Source organism: Paramisgurnus dabryanus, chromosome 6 (genome assembly GCF_030506205.2).
Source record: "Paramisgurnus dabryanus chromosome 6, PD_genome_1.1, whole genome shotgun sequence".
Taxonomy (NCBI): domain Eukaryota; kingdom Metazoa; phylum Chordata; class Actinopteri; order Cypriniformes; family Cobitidae; genus Paramisgurnus; species Paramisgurnus dabryanus.
In genome coordinates this window covers 38,363,950-38,385,866 of record NC_133342.1, presented here as the reverse complement: position 1 = coordinate 38,385,866, position 21,917 = coordinate 38,363,950, and the positions used below count along the sequence as shown (strand labels likewise).

Here is a 21,917-nt window from a genome sequence, read left to right as displayed (position 1 = left end):
TGGCATCCAAATGCTAATTCGTAAGCTAAATGCGCCCAGCCAATAAACGCAAGCCATTGTCATAATCCTCGAGCATTGAAAGGACGCAGCATTACACACGGGAGTCATCGCAGCATTTATATATTTTTACAGCAATTATATGCCGTAACACCTTGCCAAAATCACAGCATAAATGAGAGGTATCACAAAAATAAAATAAATATGTATTTTCTGCTCCTTTTGTGCACGCGTCTGATATATGCGTACTGTTCTCCAGCAGCACGAGAGTTCTCCTCAGCTCTACAAACAGCAGACATATAAAAAATGAATCATTTAAATTTAAAAACATAAATTGTAATTTCCTTTTACCTAACAGACTTGCATTAACTTGTACACGTGAGAGTAAATATTTATTTTAATGTAATAGACGAACGCATGTTTCTTTATGCAGGTTTTCACATCATATTTAGGAATAACCATAGCATAGAGAGAAACAATTGTCTGGGAGCTTGATGGCTGTATTTCCACACTTTGACACTTAATGATAAAAATGCACAGTAATTAAGGATCATTTTTGGTTATTTACACTGTGTTCTGCAGTTATGGAATGGATATTTGATTGATGCTATCCATCTGTCGGTTCATATCGCGATCCCGTAGTGGACAACGTGACCTTGAGACAGCGCTGATTAAATATTTAAAATGATTTTTGATTTAAGATTGAATTTTAAAAGATGTATATGAAATAATTATCACTCAGTACAAGCACAAATAACACTGGTGGATTTCATCATCATGATAACATGTATTTAACGTATGATATAGAGTGAAATTACATATGTGTGTTATCAATATTTATAATAGTTCTTGTCATATTTTCTTTTTTCAATCTGATTTCAGTTCACTTTCTCGCCATCTGTATCGCCAATCCTCATTAATTGTCTCCAAAATGTGTGTACGCATGGGTCAGAGTTTGCTTACAGGTGCGCACATTCTGCCGTCAAGTTTTTCTTTATAGATCACAACTTTTGCGTGGGAAGTGGCGTACGCACGTTTTTAGCCCCATTTTGTGCGTACGCACGCTTTATAAATGAGGCCCCAGGGCTGTCAAAGTTAACGCAAATTCATTTAAACTCCACTAATTTTATTAACAATTAACTCAATGCGCAATTTCTGTTTGACCATTGGTAAGCCCAATATATATGTCACACATAGACAGAATTACAGTTATAGAAATATCTGTTTGATATTGTTTTTACTTTGTGTGTGCCAAATCTATTAGTTTTACCGGTGATTTTAAGGTATGGATGTGGTAATTTTTGTGGTAATTTTGGATTTTTCTCAAAACTAACTTTACTGACTCTGTCAACTTAAAACCGGTGTAGATCTGTCATGTTTTGTCAGATTCCAACAAATCATGTGTTGTTTTGAAGTTTTTTAATAGAAAATTAAATCTATAAATAGTTACATCTAGATATAAATAACACATTTTAAAAAATTTGCTCACCAGCCGCATTTGAGGTGTCAAAATCGCATCTAGTTTGCCGCTTAAACACTTTGAGTTTACTCGCTTCATTCACGCGTGAAAGCTGCGTGTGAAATTCTAGTCATTCAAGATATTCACGTGGAAAACCGCGCCATGGGAGGGGCTTCTGCGACTTCGCTTGCTTTCTGTAATCACGTCACTACTAGAGCAAGCTCCTGATTGGTTAAAGCGGCATGTTTTTCCGCCAAAGTTCAAAATTTTCAACTTGTGCGTTTGTCGCGGCAACGCTCAAATCGCACCATTCGCGCGGATGAGGCGGAATCGCGGGTACCGCGCCACATTAAACGCCTCATTTGCACCGCGAGACCTCCAGACGCGCGTCAACCCGTCTCAACATTGACTTAACATTGAAATCACTCATGCTTGATGCCTCTACTGTGGCTGGTCTGAACGCAGCATAAGTGTTAAATTAAGGTAAATCTAGAATAGATAAAAATAAGTAATTAATTAAGAGTTAACTCATGACAATCATGCAATTAATCTAGATAAAATATTTTAATTAGGGCCGGGACTTTAACTCGTTAATTAAGATTAATTAATTACACCAAAAATAACGCGTTAGACATTTTTTACACATTTTAATCACACTTATTTTTGCACCGCGGAACATTTCTCACTGGATAACTTTCGGCGGACCGATTATACTGGAGCACCAACTAGCGTTCATGACTTCAGACAACAACAAACCACAGTGAACATGAACGAAGAAGCTGATGAGACTGCTTTGGTTGGCCCCGTGGATGGGAAATTTTGTTATAAAAAACGAATGGATGGAAGCGTCGATAAGAGCATGGTTGTGTGCAAGCAATGCAACAAGGAATTCGCATATCACCGCAGCACATCAAGCCTCAAGTATCATCTCAATGCAAAACATATAGCAGCTAGCGTGGACATTAGCACGACGCCGAGTTCAACGACTTGGTTGAACAAAAATAAACAATATTTTGTTGCTTTATGTATTCAGTCATTATTCAATGGTAAACTAAAAATTCATGTGAAAAAATAACTAATCAATGTTCTCAGGTCAAATATTTATATGCGAATAAAATGTGATTAATTTCGATTAATTAATTACAAAGCCTTTAATTAATTCGATTAATTAATTAATTAATTTTAATCCATTGTGAGCCCTAATAAATGAGTCAGTAAAAATGGCGTGGGAAGATAAAAAAAACTTGTTTTAAAAGCATGCATCCGGTTTATTTCAATGCACATAGTGTATTTTTGTTAATTGTATGCAATAAAAATTTACATTTTCACAATTTGTGACTGAATGGAGCTGAAAATGTCAAATGGTGTAACCGCCAATTGCGCCAAAGAATGAGAAATATTACATATTTTATCCACCTTGTTGGCATGTAAACGTAAACATAATCATTATTAAAAGAAATCATTTTAAAATATCATTTTATTAGTTATTTATAATTGTAAATTTTTATGCATTTGTGCAATATTTGTTTTGCATAATCTTTGACAAATGATGTAAAAATGTATGTAGATATATATTTATATTTTTATATTTAAAAAAGAAAATACTAGTTACACCAAGTGCCACAGACCGGTTACACCACATTGACATTTTTGCAATTATCCCCCAAATATTCTTGCAAAATGAAATAAAACTAGAAATTTAGACTTGGTCCTCAAAAAACAAAAATGTATGCCAGTAATCTGCAAATTCATTTTGAAATTTTAACCCTTTTACATAAAATTGAACCATATGGACACAAAATAATTAACGTCACGTCTTGAACCCAAATACATTTAGACCAATAAGCGATTGCTATCAGCAAGTAAAAATGTTTTCAACCAGCACAACAAAAAGTTTTTCTGGAAAAAAACGCCCCCCATGTCTTTAAGTAGAGTTGTGAATGAATGAGTGTGTATGTGTTAGAGTTAGACAATGACATTACAAATTCATCTAACACTCATAAAATCTCGGTTTTGTCAGAGATAAATCACTTTCATGGTTCTCCACTATTCAATTCCAGACTAATTACTCTCTTCATTCTCTTTCAATCTATCTCTCTCTCAATCTCTCTCTCTCTTCTTCATTATAGTGCTTCACACTAGCTTTGATTATTTGCGCTTGTGTCATCAGTGTCCAGAGTCCACAAAAAAAAGTTCACCAAACTAATTTCACACTTACCAAACAAACTGAATATTAAAGTTAAACAGGTTCACATACAAGGTCTCGTTTAAAAGATACCTAGATGAATTAAATGTTGTCATACAGTATGAGTTTAGGTCTGTAGCTTTATTGTTTTATCACTGATAATGTGATTGCACACCTTGGCCATTCCAAGCACAGTTTGAGACACTCGAGAAGACATGCGTATGTGAGATTACTGGGGCTTTCAATTTGCTTTATTTAATCGCACTGATGTCTAGCAAAACCAATTGAGGTATTAAAGAGATGCCATTGGTGATTTTCGTTTTGTCCCTATGGGAGCGAGAAACAGTGTGTCATTATTGATCAGACTGCACACTGGGACCTTCAACGCTTGAGGCTTCAGCCTGCCTGCTCTACTCCCTCCCCATCACTCATGAAGTCTGGGTTAATCTGTGCTGCGCTGTATTTCAGAGAGAGAGAGAGAGAGAGAGAGAGAGAGAGAGAGAGAGAGAGAGAGAGAGAGAGAGAGAGAGAGAGAGAGAGAGAGAGAGAGAGAGAGAGTAGTATACAACACTGCAGTGCTATTACACACACACTCACACTCTTGCTTTGAACGCATTAGCATCACGGGTATGACATCTGCAGGGTCCTGAACACAGCTGGGACTCTCCTCTTGTCCGTCTCCGGGATTAAGTTTTTCCTGCCTCAGCATCATGGAGTCTCCGACCAAAGATATCGAGGAGTTCGAAAGCACGTCGCTCAAGTACTTGCAGCCAGAACAGATCGAGAAAATCTGGCTTCGATTGCGGGGACTGTAAGTATTTCAACAGGTTTTCTTGTGTTGTGTTGGGTCTGTGTGTATTGTATGTAGACTCTTAAAAATAAAGGTTTTCAAATGGTTCTTTGCAGGGATGACAAGTACAATTGAAGAGCAGATGCAAAACCCTTTAAGTGTGTCTGACACGTTTTCTTGTAGATGAGCAAAATTCTGCAAACAAACCGGTATTTCTGAATGACCTGAGGCAAACGTTTTTAACCACTTAGGTTTACTTTAACATTTCACTATTAAATTCTGATCTAAACATGATATTATTGGAAAGGTCTTAGACTCTAGAATAAGAATTTGGCCAGCGTTTTACAAAATAATTTACGCAGGAACAGTATTTGAGTGATTTATGGCAACAGTGTGCATACATTTTTAAAAAGTCGTTCCACCAGCAGAACGCTGAAGTTTATTTCAATATTTTGCTATTGAATTCTGATGAAACCTCACAAAGTATATTTCATTTGAAAGCTCAAAGAGTGAAGTTTTTATATTTTACCCCTGTTTTTTAAAAAAGAATGACGTAGTAACAGTAATTTCAAGAAATGCCACTGACCCACAGGTGGGCCAATTCGTTATTACATGTTTTGACACTAATGTCCTATTTTAAACATGAAATCTTGACAAACTATATATATATATATATATATATATATATATATATATATATATATATATCATTTGAACACTCCAAGAATGTAGTTTTTATATTTCAAAGCTTTTTTATGATAGAAATTAACAGTAATTTATCAATTTGTAACAAGAGTATGCAACAAACCATTGGCATCTAGTGGCCGTTGTTAGTAAATCTACTATAAGTGACACAAAACCCCAGCTTTTGGGATTTTATCCTGAAATTTGGATCACAACTAATTGAGACATATGGGTTAATTTATTTTTAATCATATTTGTTGTGAAAGATTTTCATTTTTATTTTTATTTATTCAAATATACATAAACTGCTGCAACTATTTTAATTCCAGACAATGAAAAACTTTAAACTTTAGAGACCAAGATTAGGCTCAACAGTTAAGTTGTTAATGAACATATAATATGTGCAGAGAGCTTTTGATTAATATCAGATATCATATTTTAAGAAGGTGCCATTTACTGTCTGAGGTCCTCAATTTATTTTCCCTTTTTAAGTCAAAGGTTCTTATAAAAATCAATTTATATATATATATTTTTTTTAAAGTTTGCAGAAGCTTTTCAACATTTGTGCAACAGATACAACCTTTTGGAGCCTTTGTTTTTAATAGTGTATGTGTGTGTGTGTTTGTACACATCTAGGTTATAAGGTTATGCTGAGCATCAGAATCTCATGAAAATGTGTCTAGGTGTCAATTTAAATGTGTTTAGTTTGATTCCCGAAATGGAAAAGAATAATGAAATTATATTTTTCTGGGGAAAATGCACTACTATTTAGTTTAATGTATATATAATGCATTTTTTAGTGCATTATTTTAAACTTTTTCGCCATTACAGTAATAGAAACAAGTTTTTGTATTATGATAATAAAAATAAGTGAAGCTTGCACTTTATTGTCATAAAAAACTGTTACAATGTAAATCTTTTTAAGATGAATTATGACTTGTATATATACAGTCTTGTTCAAAATAATAGCAGTTCAATGTGACTAACTAGAATAATCAAGATTTTTAGTATATTTTTTATTGCTACGTGGCAAACAAGTTACCAGTAGGTTCAGTAGATTCTCAGAAAACAAACAAGACCCAGCATTCATGATATGCACGCTCTTAAGGCTGTGCAATTGGGGTATTAGTTGAAAGGGGTGTGTTCAAAAAAATAGCAGTGTCTACCTTTGACTGTACAAACTCAAAACTATTTTGTACAAATGTACTTTTTTTTCTGGGATTTAGCAATCCTGTGAATCACTAAACTAATATTTAGTTGTATGACCACAGTTTTTTAAAACTGCTTGACATCTGTGTGACATGGAGTCAACCAACTTGTGGCACCTCTCAGCTGTTATTCCACTCCATGATTCTTTAACAACATTCCACAATTCATTCACATTTTTTGGTTTTGCTTCAGAAACAGCAATTTTGATATCACCCCACAAGTTCTCAATTGGATTAAGGTCTGGAGATTGGGCTGGCCACTCCATAACATTAATTTTGTTGGTTTGGAACCCAGACTTTGCCCGTTTACTAGTGTGTTTTGGGTCATTGTCTTGTTGAAACAACCATTTCAAGGGCATGTCCTCTTCAGCATAGGGCAACATGACCTCTTCAAGTATTTTAACATATGCAAACTGATCCATGATCCCTGGTATGCGATAAATAGGCCCAACACGATAGTAGGAGAAACATGCCCATATCATGCTCCATGCTTCACTTGCTGCGTCCGAAACCGCCTACTACATACTATATAGTACGCGAAAAGCAGTAGGCGAGGCGAGTAGTATGTCCGAATACATAGTATTCGAAAAACAGTATGCGAAAAGTACCCGGATGACCTACTACTTCCGGTTAGATTTTGCAGTGTGCATACGATGGACGCTTCACTATCCCATGATGCCCCGGACGAGGAGTTATCCAACGAAGAAGAAGAGGCACGCGGCTGTTTTCGCGCTGAAATGACACGACGTGATGACGACGAATGTCACGTGATGTAGCAACATGGCGAATGTAGTACGTCCGAATCTCATTCATACTACCCGGATTCATACTATCCAGTACCTACTGTTTTAACGCCAAGTAAGTAGGTACTTCATCTTTTTCAGTACCTACTATACAGTATGCGGTTTCGGACGCAGCCACTGTCTTCACTGTGTACTGTGGCTTGAATTCAGAGTTTGGGGGTCGTCTCACAAACTGCCTGTGGCCCTTGGACCCAAAAAGAACAATTTTACTCTCATCAGTCCACAAAATGCTCCTCCATTTCTCTTTAGGCCAGTTGATGTGTTCTTTGGCAAATTGTAACCTCTTCTGCACATGCCTTTTTTTTAACAGAGGGACTTTGCGGGGGATTCTTGAAAATAGATTAGCTTCACACAGACGTCTTCTAACTGTCACAGTACTTACAGGTAACTCCAGACTGTCTTTGATCATCCTGGAGGTGATCATTGGCTGAGCCTTTGCCATTCTGGTTATTCTTCTATCCATTTTGATGGTTGTCTTCCGTTTTCTTCCACGTCTCTCTGGTTTTGCTCTCCATTTTAAGGCATTGGAGATCATTTTAGCTGAACAGCCTATCATTTTTTGCACCTCTTTATAGGTTTTCCCCTCTCTAATCAACTTTTTAATCAAAGTACGCTGTTCTTCTGAACAATGTCTTGAACGACCCATTTTCCTCAGCTTTCAAATGCATGTTCAACAAGTGTTGGCTTCATCCTTAAATAGGGGCCACCTGATTCACACCTGTTTCTTCACAAAATTGATGACCTCAGTGATTGAATGCCACACTGCTATTTTTTTGAACACACCCCTTTCAACTAATTCAACTACTTGCCCAATTGCACAGCCTTAAGAGCGTGCATATCATGAATGCTGGGTCTTGTTTGTTTTCTGAGAATCTACTGAACCTACTGGTAACTTGTTTGCCACGTAGCAATAAAAAATATACTAAAAACCTTGATTATTCTGGTTAGTCACATTGTACTGCTATTATTTTGAACAAGACTGTACGTTAAACAAGTAATTGTGTGCACATCCCAACTTCGCAGGGCGAAAAAACTACTAAAGTAAAAGAAATTTAATGTATGCAAAACTGCTTTTAACTCCCATATTTAATAAAAAGCAAAGTTTTGACCCTGCTGGGTCTTCTTTAGGCAAATGAGATTGAAGAAAATACGGATCAGCATGTTTTTCACTTCATGGATATATTCGTGACAGGTTTTTCAGGAGATTATGGAGTCTTTAGTGCAGGGTTTGAAGACTTTCACAGCACTGAGAGCTGCTCACTTTTTTAATGTTTCAAATACTTCTCAGATAAATGAAAGGTTTTTGTTCTCCTGTATACATGAACTCAATTCTTTGATGTCAATCAGTTTTTCTCCCTCCTTGTTATTGGGCGCCGAAGACTCTTCTGAAGTCTCTTATTGCTCCAAGACTCAGTGAATGAAATGCAATTTCCTCACAATGTGTGAAGAAGAAAAGAGAAAGACAGAAAGAGAGATTAAAAGACTTGGTACTTTTCTCTTATGCCCCTGCCGTCCTCTTCTCACCTGCAAAGGAAAATTCAGTCATTCATTCACCCTCATGACATTTCAAACCTGTATGACCTTCAACCTTGCGTGGGTCACATATATTTTAGTTTATATACAGTAGTGATCAGGGGTGTGCGTGGTATATTTGATGTGTTCCTAAAGGTTGCAAAAGGTTGTGGGTTTTTGATAGCAACTTTTATAATCCGTTTATCACCAAGCAATGCCTTTTGAATGCACGGTAAATAGCATCCAATGGGTTTCTTTTATAACACTTATTACAGCTTCTGGTCATGCTTTCATTCTTCAGAAAAGAAGCTTTTTGTGTTCCTCATAAGAAAGAAAATCATTCAGGCTTTGAACAACATGAGGGTGTGTGAATGACAAAATTGGGCAAACTATTCTTTAGATTTTAATAAAAAATCTCCACAGGGAGAGCCAAAACCAATTGTTTAGCTATCATTGCATCACTACCATTGCTCATTCTCAGGATGTTAGGCCAATTCATGGGATGTTAAGCTGCTCGTATGTGTTTCGGGCACGAAGATGAAGCTAGAATGGATAGATGTAGATGTTAACGGTCTACATCTGCCTTAATCTCATGGAAAAGCTTTAAATGTGCGCAGCTGTCGGGTTTGTGTGGCACATACATAAACATGGTTTTGCATGTGACCTTGTGTGTATACAATAGCTGAATGGTTTGAGGGAGTGATTTAAGACAGAAGAGAGAAAATAAGGGAGTTTCGGTTTTATAAAGAGCTGTTTTAGGCAGCGGTGATGTATTGGCTTATGACAGGGATGAGTAATGAATAGGCAGTGATGGTGTTTTGGACGCTGACTAATTGCTTTACTGTCAATTTACTGTTATTAACAGTCTATAGGGCAAATGTACAATACGTACTGTATGGGCTGTTAGCAACAAGCCGTTAAAAGCATACTAGAGGCTGTTGCTGTGTTTCCATCACTCTTCAGATTGGCTCGACCTAATTTTGCCAAGTGACAGATGTGCTCAGGGCAACATATTGTGTTGAACCAAGGACAACATTTTTGTAAATCAAACCTAAACCCACCCCAAACCTAACCATAACCGAACCCTAAAATCAAAAGTAAATAAGTGAAAAACAATGGTCTATTGAAATGTTGTCCCAGGGTCAACATAACATTGCCCTGAGGACATCAACCACTTGGCAAAATCAGGTTTGAAATTATGGTTTCAAACTTTCCAATTTCGAGGTGTTGTTTAGGCAATTCGTAAAGGAAAAAAAAAATCACTGCAATGGAAACTATTTTTCATATTTGCATGTCACCTGGCGAGCATGAAAGTCACATGATCTCTTTTTAACTCTTTTACCTCCAGCCAGTGCTTTAAGTGGCCCAAAAGAGGTGCCGGTACTCTGTTTTTTTTTTTGCTGACTCGACTCCTATATTGAAGGGGTTTTATATTCAGCAGTCAACAGACGACCTTGTAAAAAATAATAAATCATTTTATAAATTTGTGGATTTGCTTGAGCTAGAAATAGCTACTGAACATAAATAAAATGTGCAAAAGGATTTTGAAAAAATACCATTAGAAAGATCTACTGTAGAAAGAGCTTTTGAACATAAATAAAATGTGCAAAAGGTAGATATGTGAGTACAATTTTCAGCATGGTTAAATGCTAAAACTAGTTGTTCAGATAGAAAGAGCTTGAAAAAAAACTTTAAAATGACACCAAGACCATGTCTATGGGGTAAGAATAACAAAATACTGGCCATTTGAAACTCTAAAGTCATTTATTTTGTCCCATTGTTTTCCATTTTGCGGGTGGTAAAACTACTGTGCACGTCGTTCAAATTCATTGAAATTTCGTTTACTTGTAGTTTAGCAATTAAACTAAATGTATATTACAATTTCAAGAATGTTTTCTGCACATCGCCTGAGGAAATCTGAAGTTGCGTCGAGGGGAAACAAACTGACAGCCGCGACAGCGGAGATTATCACGTACCTACAAGGCTTGCGTCTGACCTGCAGCTATCATTCTGGCTTTGTGGGATGTCAGCGAGTCCTCTGATTCTGACGGTGTTCTTTTACTACTCAGAGTCTAAATGTCACGTACGGTTTAACACCGGATTGTGGAAAGTAAAAGACGAACCCAAACGCAAAGATGTATAAAAATATAACTATGATTTATTTACAAAAAGGAATAACAGAAACACCCACGAGGGGGTAAAACAGAAGATAACCGAAACACTGTGATGGAACACAAACACGGGAATAACTGGAACAATAAAGCACTTGAGATACATGAAACACTAAACTTCAAACAACGCACGCACCCCACACAGAGAACATGAGGGCAATATATGGACAGCACATCAATGGGGAACAGGTGAACATAATTAATCACTTAAGACACGAGTACGTAAGGGAGTAGGGTAAAAGTGACAAGACACTGGGAACACGTGTCACACATACATGATGTGAAACAACACGTATTCCCACATAAACACAATGCTGCCCTGGTCTTCCCAGGTGAAAAAGTAGTACACTTCCATAGTGTACTTAAAGTGCTTTATTTTCGCACACTATTTTTGTACTTAATATACTAAAAATTCATCTTTAGTACTTCTTAAGATGTTCTTAAAATCATCTAAGTGTACTTCACTGTGCTATTTTGAGACACCATAAATATGAACTAAAATGTGCTAAAAATGTATTTAAAAAATGTATTTAGATACCACTTTTAGTAAACTTGAACCCATCTTTGTATGAAAGTTGAGTTCAAGTTTAATTCAAGTGTTAAGTAAATACATTTTTTAATACAGAGATAATATGTTAAAAATGTATTTTAGTTCATATTCATGCTGTCTCAAAATAGCACAGTGAAGTACACTTAGATGATTTTAAGAACATCTTAAGAAGTACTAAAGATGACTTTTGAGTATATTAAGTACAAAATTAGTGTGCGAAAATAAAGCACTTTAAGTACATTATGGAAGTGTACTACTTTTTCACCTGGGTTGCCCTCTGGATAATAACCAAAGTCAGGCAAGACCATGACAGCCACAAAACACTGGGAACACGTGTCACACAGATATGATGTGAAACACACGTGTTCCCATGTAAACACAATGCTGCCCTGACCTTGCCCTCAGAACATAGACCTGAACCTATACTAAGGTCTGGCAAGATCACGACAGCAACAAGACACCGGGAACATGTGGAAGCCACACACACCATGTGATTCCACATGCCCCCACACTAGGGTTGCCACCCTTGTCTGATAAAAAACCGGGACATATCGATGACCCAACCAATTGGTTTGCTCACAAGCCCCCTAACCCCCCCCCCCCATAGCATAATATTTCTATAGATCTATGCAATTATTGGCAACACTTTACAAATCTTATTTGTTAACATTAGTTAATGTATTAACTAACATGAACTAACCATAAGCAGTACATGTGTTACTGTATTTGTTAATCTTTGTTAACATTACTTAACAAAAATACAGCTATTCATGGTTTATTCATGTTAATTCACAGTGCATTAACTATGTTAACAAGATTTAAATTATGTATTATTAACATTAACAAAGATTTAAAAAATCGCTTTATAAGTGCATTTTATTATTAGTTCATGTTAACTAATGTAGTAAACTAATGTTAACTAATGAACCTTATTGTAAAGTGTTACCCAATTATTTGTTAATTATATTAAAATATGTAAATCACTTTTACAATTTATATAAGCTCCTAATACTATTAATGTAAACTGTTTTATTTATATTCCATTTAAACAGGTCTAAATAGCAACTAGCCGGCCTGAAAAATTAAATTAAACTTGATGAACTCACCTCTCAACATGTATTTTACAATCATTTTAACCCCCCTGGGCAATGCTGAAGTCACTGTTACAAACTGTACAGCATGCAAGATTGTTATTACTTTTAACTCTTTTAAGACAGGGATACACAGGGATGTAGTCTGGCGTAAAATGTGTCTTATATTTTCTCTTTTGGGGCACCGACGGCGCTCCTGTTTCTAGATAATTCGGTTCGGGAGAAGAGATAAAAGCCCGCCCACACTGACAATTGATTGGTTGATTTACCGAAACAGGCCAATCAGGATGCTCTCTGTCTTACATGCGCTTATTGAGGCACACACAGACGCAAGGTCTCCGTCTCTGCCGTGCGCGCGCTAAATAATATATTCACATAGCTTTCGAAAACCGGGACATTCAGTGTCCCGGGAGAGTTGATAATTTTCCCGGGACAAGTTAGTAAAAAGAAGGACAATCCCGGTAAAACCGGGACAGGTGGCAACCCTACCCCACACAGAACATAATACTGCCACGGTCCTGTCAGATGCACTCAGACCTACATCTAGCACAGATGTCTGACAGGACCGTGACACTAAAACAAGGAGGGCATATTACGTGTTGATTGTATTTTCATTTTAACCGAGCAGCTATGGTTGCGCGTTTCACACACAAACACACACCTCTCAAGAGCACGTTGACACTGACTGACAGACGCATGCACTCTTAACTTGTAAACGCAAGGGTGTATGGGTAATGTAGTCTCTGCTCGCGGTGGGACGAATTAGGAAGCGTACATTAAGGGCGCTCTGAAAAGCGGCAGCGCAGCCAAATGATTAAATTAAACCTCTGATTTTTAAACAGATGTGCAAATGAGCGTTCCGGTACGCTAAAAGCACGTTCTGGGCGCACGGAGAGGTGGTGGTACGCTCAAGAGCTATTTTTAAAAGTGGCGGTACTGAGTACCGGGGCGTTCCGGCCCACTTAAAGCACTGCCTCCAGCATTTTTTTAAAAAGTTGCCAGCCAGCGCCAGCGTTTTTCATGATTTTCACAAAAGTTTAATGTCTTCCAGAAAATGTTCTTCTTTAAATATTTAAACATACAATATACCAAAATGAAAGAACAGACCCTCTGCTTTCAAACAAAAAAAAAACGTTTCATCCTACCTTTAGTGGTTCTTTTGTAATCAGCTTTTGAATATGGGTAGGTTTCTGCAAAAACACCACATTTTAAGCAAAAAGCAGAGATAATTCAATTTTTGTGACAGACTTTTCATAGAGATCCCATCCAGAGCGATCTTTAAAACAGACACGGACATGCAGCCGCTTGCCATAGGGCAATACTTCCGGGTTTAAAAAGTTGCGGAAGGATAATAGCGGTATTGCGGAAAGACGGAAAATCTTGTCATTGGCAGGGAAGCATTTTCTCTTGATTGACGAGATATCTCGTCAATGGCGGCGAAAGAGTTAAAGTCGCCATGAAACAGAAGTACACTGAAAGAAATGATTCATTAAATTTACTCAATTCTTTTAAGGTAAATGGTTGCAATTAATTTATTTAAGCTACATTTAAACAAAAAAGATTAGTTAATTTAAAAAAAAACTTTTGTTTAAATGTAGCTTAAATAAATTGATTGCAACCACTTACCTTAAAAAATTTAGTAAATTGAATAAATAATTTTTTTCAGTGTAGCGATTGTCTTATTTTCCCCATATATAATTAAAAAAATGTAGGGGGGCTTGAATTCGTCCTTCCAGAACTGAGTGGATCGTTTGAAGTTGGGTCTCCGCCCAGGTGCCATAGCTCGTGATTGGACTGATTGTTTTGAGGAGGGGAGGAGATTAGCATTTTTGATCAAAGATTATGAAGGCACATTAATAAAAAAAATTATAAAGTCATTTGTAATAAATACCACATTATTCTAGGGCTGCATAGCAACTAACCGCAACAAATTGTTTGCAGAATAAAAGTTTTTGTTTACATCATATATGTGTGTGTATTGTGTACAATAATAATTAATACAAACACACACACACACACACACACATATATTTTTATGTTTAAGAAATATTTACATGTGTATATATAATTTTTTTTATTTAAATATAATTTATATTATATATAAATATGAATACTTAATATATACAAAAAATCTTGTGTATTTATATATACATAATTGTTAAACACAATACACACACATATATGATTGTTATACAAAAAACTTTTATTTTGCAAACAATTGGTTGTTATGCAGACCTACAATGTTCCCCCCAAAATTATAGTTTTTAATTTAAATTTCATTGTGCATTTAAATATGGTGTGGTTTGTTTGGTTGAAGGACAAGACAGAAGATGTGTGGTAAACTTTATGTGGTGTCACAAGAATGGACAAGCACATCACATCAAAATACCGCAAGAGCTGTACGGGAGTCGACTGCTCTGAATGCTTTCGAGTCACTCTCATGGTACTTTGATGTCATCCGCATTTCGGTCTGGACGGCAACGTGTAAAGTCAAACACACAAAATTACGCTTTAGTCACATAACATCGATTAATGGAAACGTCATCAATAGTTTTTTTTCTACATTTAGTAATTAACGTTACACTTTTGCGCAAATCTTTAATGGAAATACAGCTAGTGATGCTTTAAAGTCCAGTTGAAATGTTTTATTTAGTCGTTTTTGTATGAATGTGTTGTCCAGAAGGATATTTATTCATTAAAACATTGTCAAAAATTACATTTAGGAGATATAAGCATTTAAAGGTGCAGTGTGTACATTTTAGCAGCATCTAGTGGTGAGGTTGCGTATTGCACCCCTTTCTTTCGAAGTACGTAGAGAAGCTATGATAGCCGCACAGGACAAACATGTCATCGTCTGAGACAACGTAGTGACAAACTCTTTATAGAAAAGTTTGTCCGTTTAGGGCTACTGTAGAAACACGAAGGCACAAAATGGTGGCTTCCATGTAAGAGGACCCGTGGTGTGTAGATAAAAACTGCTCATTCTAAGGTAATAAAAACAATACAGTTCATTTTTTAAGGTCTTTATACACCACTGAAAACAAAGTTATCTATTTTATATTGCATTGCTGTCTAAAGATCCTTCTAAAATTTACACACTGCACCTTTAAAACCTACAGTCAATCACTTCGCCAATACAGATCAACGATTTTTATGACATTATTGTGCACTTCAGCTTCTCATCAGATTAAGTTTTTTGCTTTGATGGTGACACATGGAAAAAATCACTAGCGGTTAGGGTTACTCTTTGATAATTTCATCTGAAAGAGTAAAACAGATTTTCTTAAAGGGATAGTTCGGCCAAAAATTATATTAAACCCATTATTTACTCACCCCCAAGCTGTCCGAGTTGCATATGTCTATCGTTTTTCAGACAAACACATTTTCGGATATTTTAGAAAATGTTTTCGATCTTTTGAGTTGATTAAATGTAATGTTATGGGGTCCACGACCTTCAAGTCCAAAAAAAGTGCGTCCATCTTTCACAAATTAAATCCAAACGGCTCCAGGATGATAAACAAAGGTCTTCTGAGGGTAATCCGCACCGTTTTGTTGTAGAAATATCCATATTTAAAACTTTATTAACGAAAATAAATACCTTCCGGTAACGCCGCCATCTTAGACTCCTCTGTATTCAGGAGAGAGTATTAGCGTAGTGTACGCACTTTTCTTACTGACGTATGACAAATTCGGAGGGCGGGGGCACAGAGCAGCAGCAGAGTAGCCTCCGTAGGCTGCGTAAGCTCTCATCCTGAATGCGGACGCGACTAAGATGGCGGCGCTACCGGACTATGGGTGGACCCCGTAACATTACATTTAATCAACTGAAAGATCTAAAACATTTTCTAAAATATACGAAAATGTGTTTGTCTGAAAAACGATGGACATATGCAACTCGGACAGCTTGGGGGTGAGTAAATCATGGCTTTAATATCATTTTTGGTCGAACTATCCCTTTAAGTCTAATTTTTTTCTGCTGTCTTCATCAGCAAAGTTGGTTGCATGTCGACATATTGCACAATATTGCTTGGGATGGTTTCAGTCCAACCCCTTTCCAAATCCTCTTTCCCATCTCATGATTTACTGTTGTCTCAAAAAAAAGATTTTTAACTTAATCTTACACTGTGTTGCAACTTATATCTTGTTGGTTCTTACTGTTAAGTGATTCAAATCTGATGCAGTTTGATGTTTTTTTATATTGCAGGAGGAAGTACAAGAAAACTTCACAGAGGTAAGACAGTGAAGATCTACGGCATGCTGAAGGTCCTGTGTGTCTATGACATCTAAAGCACTTCAAACACAATAAATCAGAGTTTTATAAAAGCTTAATATTTGCTTTTCATTCATTTGTCACGTAGTAGAATTCGGAAATGTATTCAGTGTGATCTTCACAAAGTAAAATCCATAGAGTTAATCGACTTCACCCAAAAATGAATTTACCTAGCCTTATGTAGTTCAAAACCTATAAAAGTTTCATTTTGTTGCACGAAGGAAGGAAGATATTTGTAATCAGGCAGGAAGCAGACACCATTGACTTCCACAGTAGGAAACAAAATGGAAGTCAATGGTGCTCCAAAACAGTTTGGTTACGTGCATTACTTACAGACCAGCTGACCTCGAACTAACTTGTGCCAACTAAAAACCAGCTCTCAGAAACAACCTGAAATGGTGTTCGCAACCCAGTTTGCTTTTGTTTCTATAGCGTATTTCAAACTTCACAATAAGACAGAGAATGTTTAAATATGTCCGTATGCTTTGATTTCTTCCTGATATAGGTTGGATTTGTTCGGCATAAAAAGTGTGATGCTCGAGATACAAACATCTTTTTTCGCTCATTTGCATACGTATTTACATTTAAGTGTGTTTATCAGAATTACATGGCAACACAAGAGAAGTCAAGCACAGCATTGGTGTTGAAACATCTGTTGAAACAAATGTGTTTTTCGGCCTGCGCTGAGCACTCTGCAATTATGAGTAAGAGGTGGAGCGATGGATAATAGAGAATCAAAGATGTCAGGAAAACCAGTACTGAGAGATATCTTGTGTGAGAAAGAGATGGTTAATCCTGGTCTAATATTAGAGTAGTGTGGGCTCGATGGAGACTTTCCTCTGTTAACAGAGGGAGGGAGGACTTCCTGTGCAGATACTCTTTGATTGACAGCTCAATGGGAGTCTGGGTAATTATGGCAGGCTAATTGGCTGCAGAGCATTCTGGGAGTCTGTCATTACAGACACAACAGGACGGTTACAAACACGTGTGTGAAACTACACATGTGTGTGTGTGTGTGTGTTAGTTACTCCAAGCACATGCATTCATGAAATGAAATAAAAGATAAAGTAGACGACGGCTATTATTAGTAATTCATTTTGTTGTTTGCAAAAACATGGCCTGTGTCATGTTTCAGTCTTGTTTTCAGTTTTTTGCACTCTACCTCGAAGGCATACAAATTCAAAAGTAAAAAATGCTAAATGTCAAACACTTTAAGAAAGGATGTGTTTATTTTTGACTTTTTTGTGTTATGCTATTTAAAGCTGCCATAACACACGCTGTTTCTGCATTTCTGATGTTAATCTGGAGTACCTATTGAGTAGTATGACATCCTTTATATCTCCGAAGAGTCTTTAGTTTAATTCGATTTTTAAAGACAGATCAGCGTTACCGATTCTTTCCGATAAGGTATAAGAAATGAAGAAGGAGGAGTTACGAGCTGCGGGAGGAGCGAGTACGAGTCACAGATTTACCACATGTTCGTGTCATTTATATAATATGTGCCTATTTCTAAAATAACACAAAAGTCTTACTTACCGCAAGAAACTCATAACCATGTTGAGAAATCCAGTGTTAAACAAACAAACACGCAAAATTCTGCTGCTACCACGAATAAACAAACTACCGGTATATACATTACAACAGTACGCAAAAATCACGGTTCGGTGCGTACCTCGGTTTTGAAGCCACGGTTCGGTTCATTTTCGGTACAGTAAGGGTAAAAATGCAAACATTAAACTGCAGGTTGTTTATTACTATAAACTTTTTTTAACAATTTGTTTACACTTTTTTAAACACTTTTTATTAAAATATAATATATAAAATAACAAAGAATAATAAATAAAATACTGCTGCAAAGTTCTCCACTAAATAACATACTTTTTTCCATTATTTTATAACAGTAGGTTAATCTTTTCTTAACCTTCTCTTCAACTTTTTCTTCTAAAGCCTTCAATTCCTGAATACATTTATGAACTATTAGCCTAAATTTTTGCCACCAATTTTTTTTTCTGTTTTGATTTATTTTGGATTGTTTTAAGTCACAGTATTGAATTGGTTATGTTATGTACCATCTCTGTATAAAAATAATATTACTGCTCTATGTGTAACTGCATAGCAAGCAACATGATGATGATATACTTATTATACACTCATATTAAGATGAGTGAGTTGCATACATAGCCATCTTTTATCTTTTGCACGTTCTCCTAATATTCGCTTGTGTTGTCAATGTAAGCTGTTACTTGTCTAGAACTAATGAAATCCTCCGCAGCTGAGTAACAGCTGACTAAGCCCGGGTTAAAGCTCTTCTCTGTCCTGACCAGCTGATCGCATTGTGGCAATGATATGATTGACGTGAGGTGCAGATGAAAAATCTGATCACGCATTCCACAATTCTCACTGTCACAGAAAGCGCGTCTCATGATTGCATAGCAACGAAAGACGCGAAACCTCTCACGCACTTTTGAAAGAACAAAACAGCAAGTTGACACGCGTTTAACACACGCTTTTAGACGCTACACATAAGTGGCCCCGTAAACATTTACATCAATAATCAAACCAATATACAACTAAGTAAATAAAAAAAATTCTGCGGGCCGAATTATGTTATATGTTTGACAGAATCACACATCCAAAAACGCATTTCTTCATTCATGCCTTCATTCATCTCCCGCGGATTGTGCATTCATACTCTGTAATGCTTTTTTAACCCTTTGCCTATGTTTAGCATGATGAAACAACTCTTGAACTGTGTTAATAAGTCAGAATGCATGAAATATCATTAAACAACCCCTTTAACACATCATGTGTCATTTTATGTTGATTTTGAGTTATAAAAAGGTTTAAAGAACAATTTGTTATTTCAATGATAACACAGATATGTTAGTATTTTGGGACACACATTTAGTGTTTTGTCCCAAAACGAATGGGGCGTACACACCAAACGTGAATTCAACAATTTGTGCAAGTAGACACATACAAAGTCAATGCAAAGACGCAAATTGATGCAAACGCTTTAGGGGCGATGTGATTGCTGTGAAAATGCGCACTATTCGTCTCAAAGTCAAAAGCGAAAAATTTTGCATGACACAAAGTTAAATCCTATGAGTAGGGGAGAACCGGGGCAAAAGTAGCGTGGGACGAAAGTAACAAAGTGATTTTCTCCGAGCCCTGGTAACATTTCCATCCCAAACTTTGACAGCATCTTTAGCAAACAAACCCTTGACAGAGCTGACAAATATCGCGTTATTTACTCACAGTTTTTTGCGTGTAGATCCAGAAAGGTGTTTTCAACCATGATAACCAACCAACCCCTTAAAGTAATCAAAACAGAAGCGTACAAAGTGGACAAAAGATACGGATTAAAACACCAGGTGTGAACATGTATGTGTCTCTCTTGTCCACTTGTGATCTGATCAACAAAAAACGCATCTTAATACCAGATATCAACAGGGCCTTACTTTTTGTTACTACAAAAACAATCTCAACGCCATCTCAGAGGAGGGGTAAAAATATATGTTAATGCTCTGTGAGTATAACGTTTGAGACTTTTTAAGCTGCTCAGTGGTTCTTCTTGGGGTTGTGGAACCTTTGAGGTCTTGAGAATCTATTTGTTTGACACTTTATGTTAATAATGTAAGCTGTATCCACAGTTCTCGCACCTGGAGGTCATTGCTTTGAGTAAACATGGACTGTGTATCCAGAATGATAATAAATGCAGAACTAATGAGTGTAGAATACTGAAGTGGTGACGGCAAACAGTTAAAGAAGGTAAAGAGAAGAGCGTTGAGCTAATTCAGTCTGAACACCTGCATGTAAATGACACCAGACATGACACACACTTCACACAAGCCAACAATGAGCCACTCGACTTCAACATTCATGATGAGAGTGAGTCTAAGAACTCTGTTTGTGTGCGTTTGTGTGAAAGAGACGGAAAACTGATTGATTTCTCTCTAAACATAGTAGAAAGTAGGGGTGGGAATCGTTTGGACAATCATGATTTGATTTAGAATCGATTCTTAGAGTCCCGATTTAGTTTAGAATCGATTCTTAGCGTCCTGATTTGATTTAGAATCGATTCTTAGAGTCCCGATTTAGTTTAGAATCGATTCTTAGCCTCCTGATTAGATTCAAAATTGATTCTCAGAGTTCTGATTCAATTCAAAATCAATTCTTAGGATCTCCATTAGATTCAGAATAGGTTCTCAGCATCCCGATTTAATTCAGAATCGATTCTTATTGCCTAGATTTGATTCAGAATCCATTCTTTGCATCCCAATTAGATTCAGAATCAATTCTTAGCGTCACGATTCAATTCAGAATCGGTTCTTAATATCTCGATTCAAATCAGAATCCTTTATTATGGTCCCGATTCGATTAAAAATTGATTCTCAGAGTTTTGATTCCATTCAAAATCAATTCCTAGCATCTCCATTAGATTCAGAATCGGCAGCATCCTGATTTGATTTAGAATCGATTCTTTGCATCTCACTATGATTTACAATCGATTCTAAGCGTCCCGATTTAATTGAGAATCGATTCTTAAGGTCCCGATTTGATTCAGTATCCATTCTTAGCGCTCCGATTCAGAATACATTCTTTGCATCCCAATTCAATTCAGAATAGATTCTTAGCGTCACGATTAAATTCAGAATCGGTTTTTAATATCTCTGTTCAATTCAGAATCCTTTATTATTGTCCCAATTTGATTCAACATTTATTCTCAGAGTTTTGATTCCATTCAAAATAAATTCTTTGCGTCTGCATTAGATTCAGAATTGGTTCTCAGCATCCCGATTTGATTTAGAATCGATTCTTTGCGTCTCACTATGATTTAGAATCGATTCTAAGCGTCCCGATTTAATTGAGAATCGATTCTAAAGGTCCCGATTTGATTCAGTATCCTTTTTTAGCATCCCGATTCAGAATTCATTCTTAGCGCCCAATTTGATTCAGAATCCATTCTTTGCATCCTTATTCGATTCAGAATCCATTCTTAGCGCCTCCATTTGATTCAGAATTGGTTCTTAATATCTCGATTCAATTCAGAATCCTTTATTATGGTCCCGATTCGATTCAAAATTTATTCTCAGAGTTTTGATTCCATTCAAAATCAATTCTTAGCGTCTCCATTAGATTTGGAATTGGTTATCAGCATCCCGATTTGATTTAGAATCGATTCTTTGCGTCTCAC

The 21,917-nt window shown here is 36.5% G+C and overlaps 1 protein-coding gene across 3 annotated transcripts in view; it reads left to right on the top strand.

Moving 5' to 3' along the window:
- pde1cb (phosphodiesterase 1C, calmodulin-dependent b) overlaps positions 1-21,917 on the top strand; it is a 121,955-nt gene that overhangs the window by 50,495 nt on the left and 49,543 nt on the right. The window contains exons 1-2 of one of the 3 annotated variants that reach the window (XM_065276707.1): positions 4,228-4,452; positions 16,655-16,681. The exons of the other annotated variants lie outside the window; for them this stretch is intronic. Of the exons in view, the coding sequence (XP_065132779.1) occupies positions 4,352-4,452; positions 16,655-16,681 (128 nt within the window). The 5' untranslated portion in view covers positions 4,228-4,351. Of the gene's footprint in view, positions 1-4,227; positions 4,453-16,654; positions 16,682-21,917 lie in introns of those variants that run through there. 3 annotated transcript variants of the gene reach the window in all.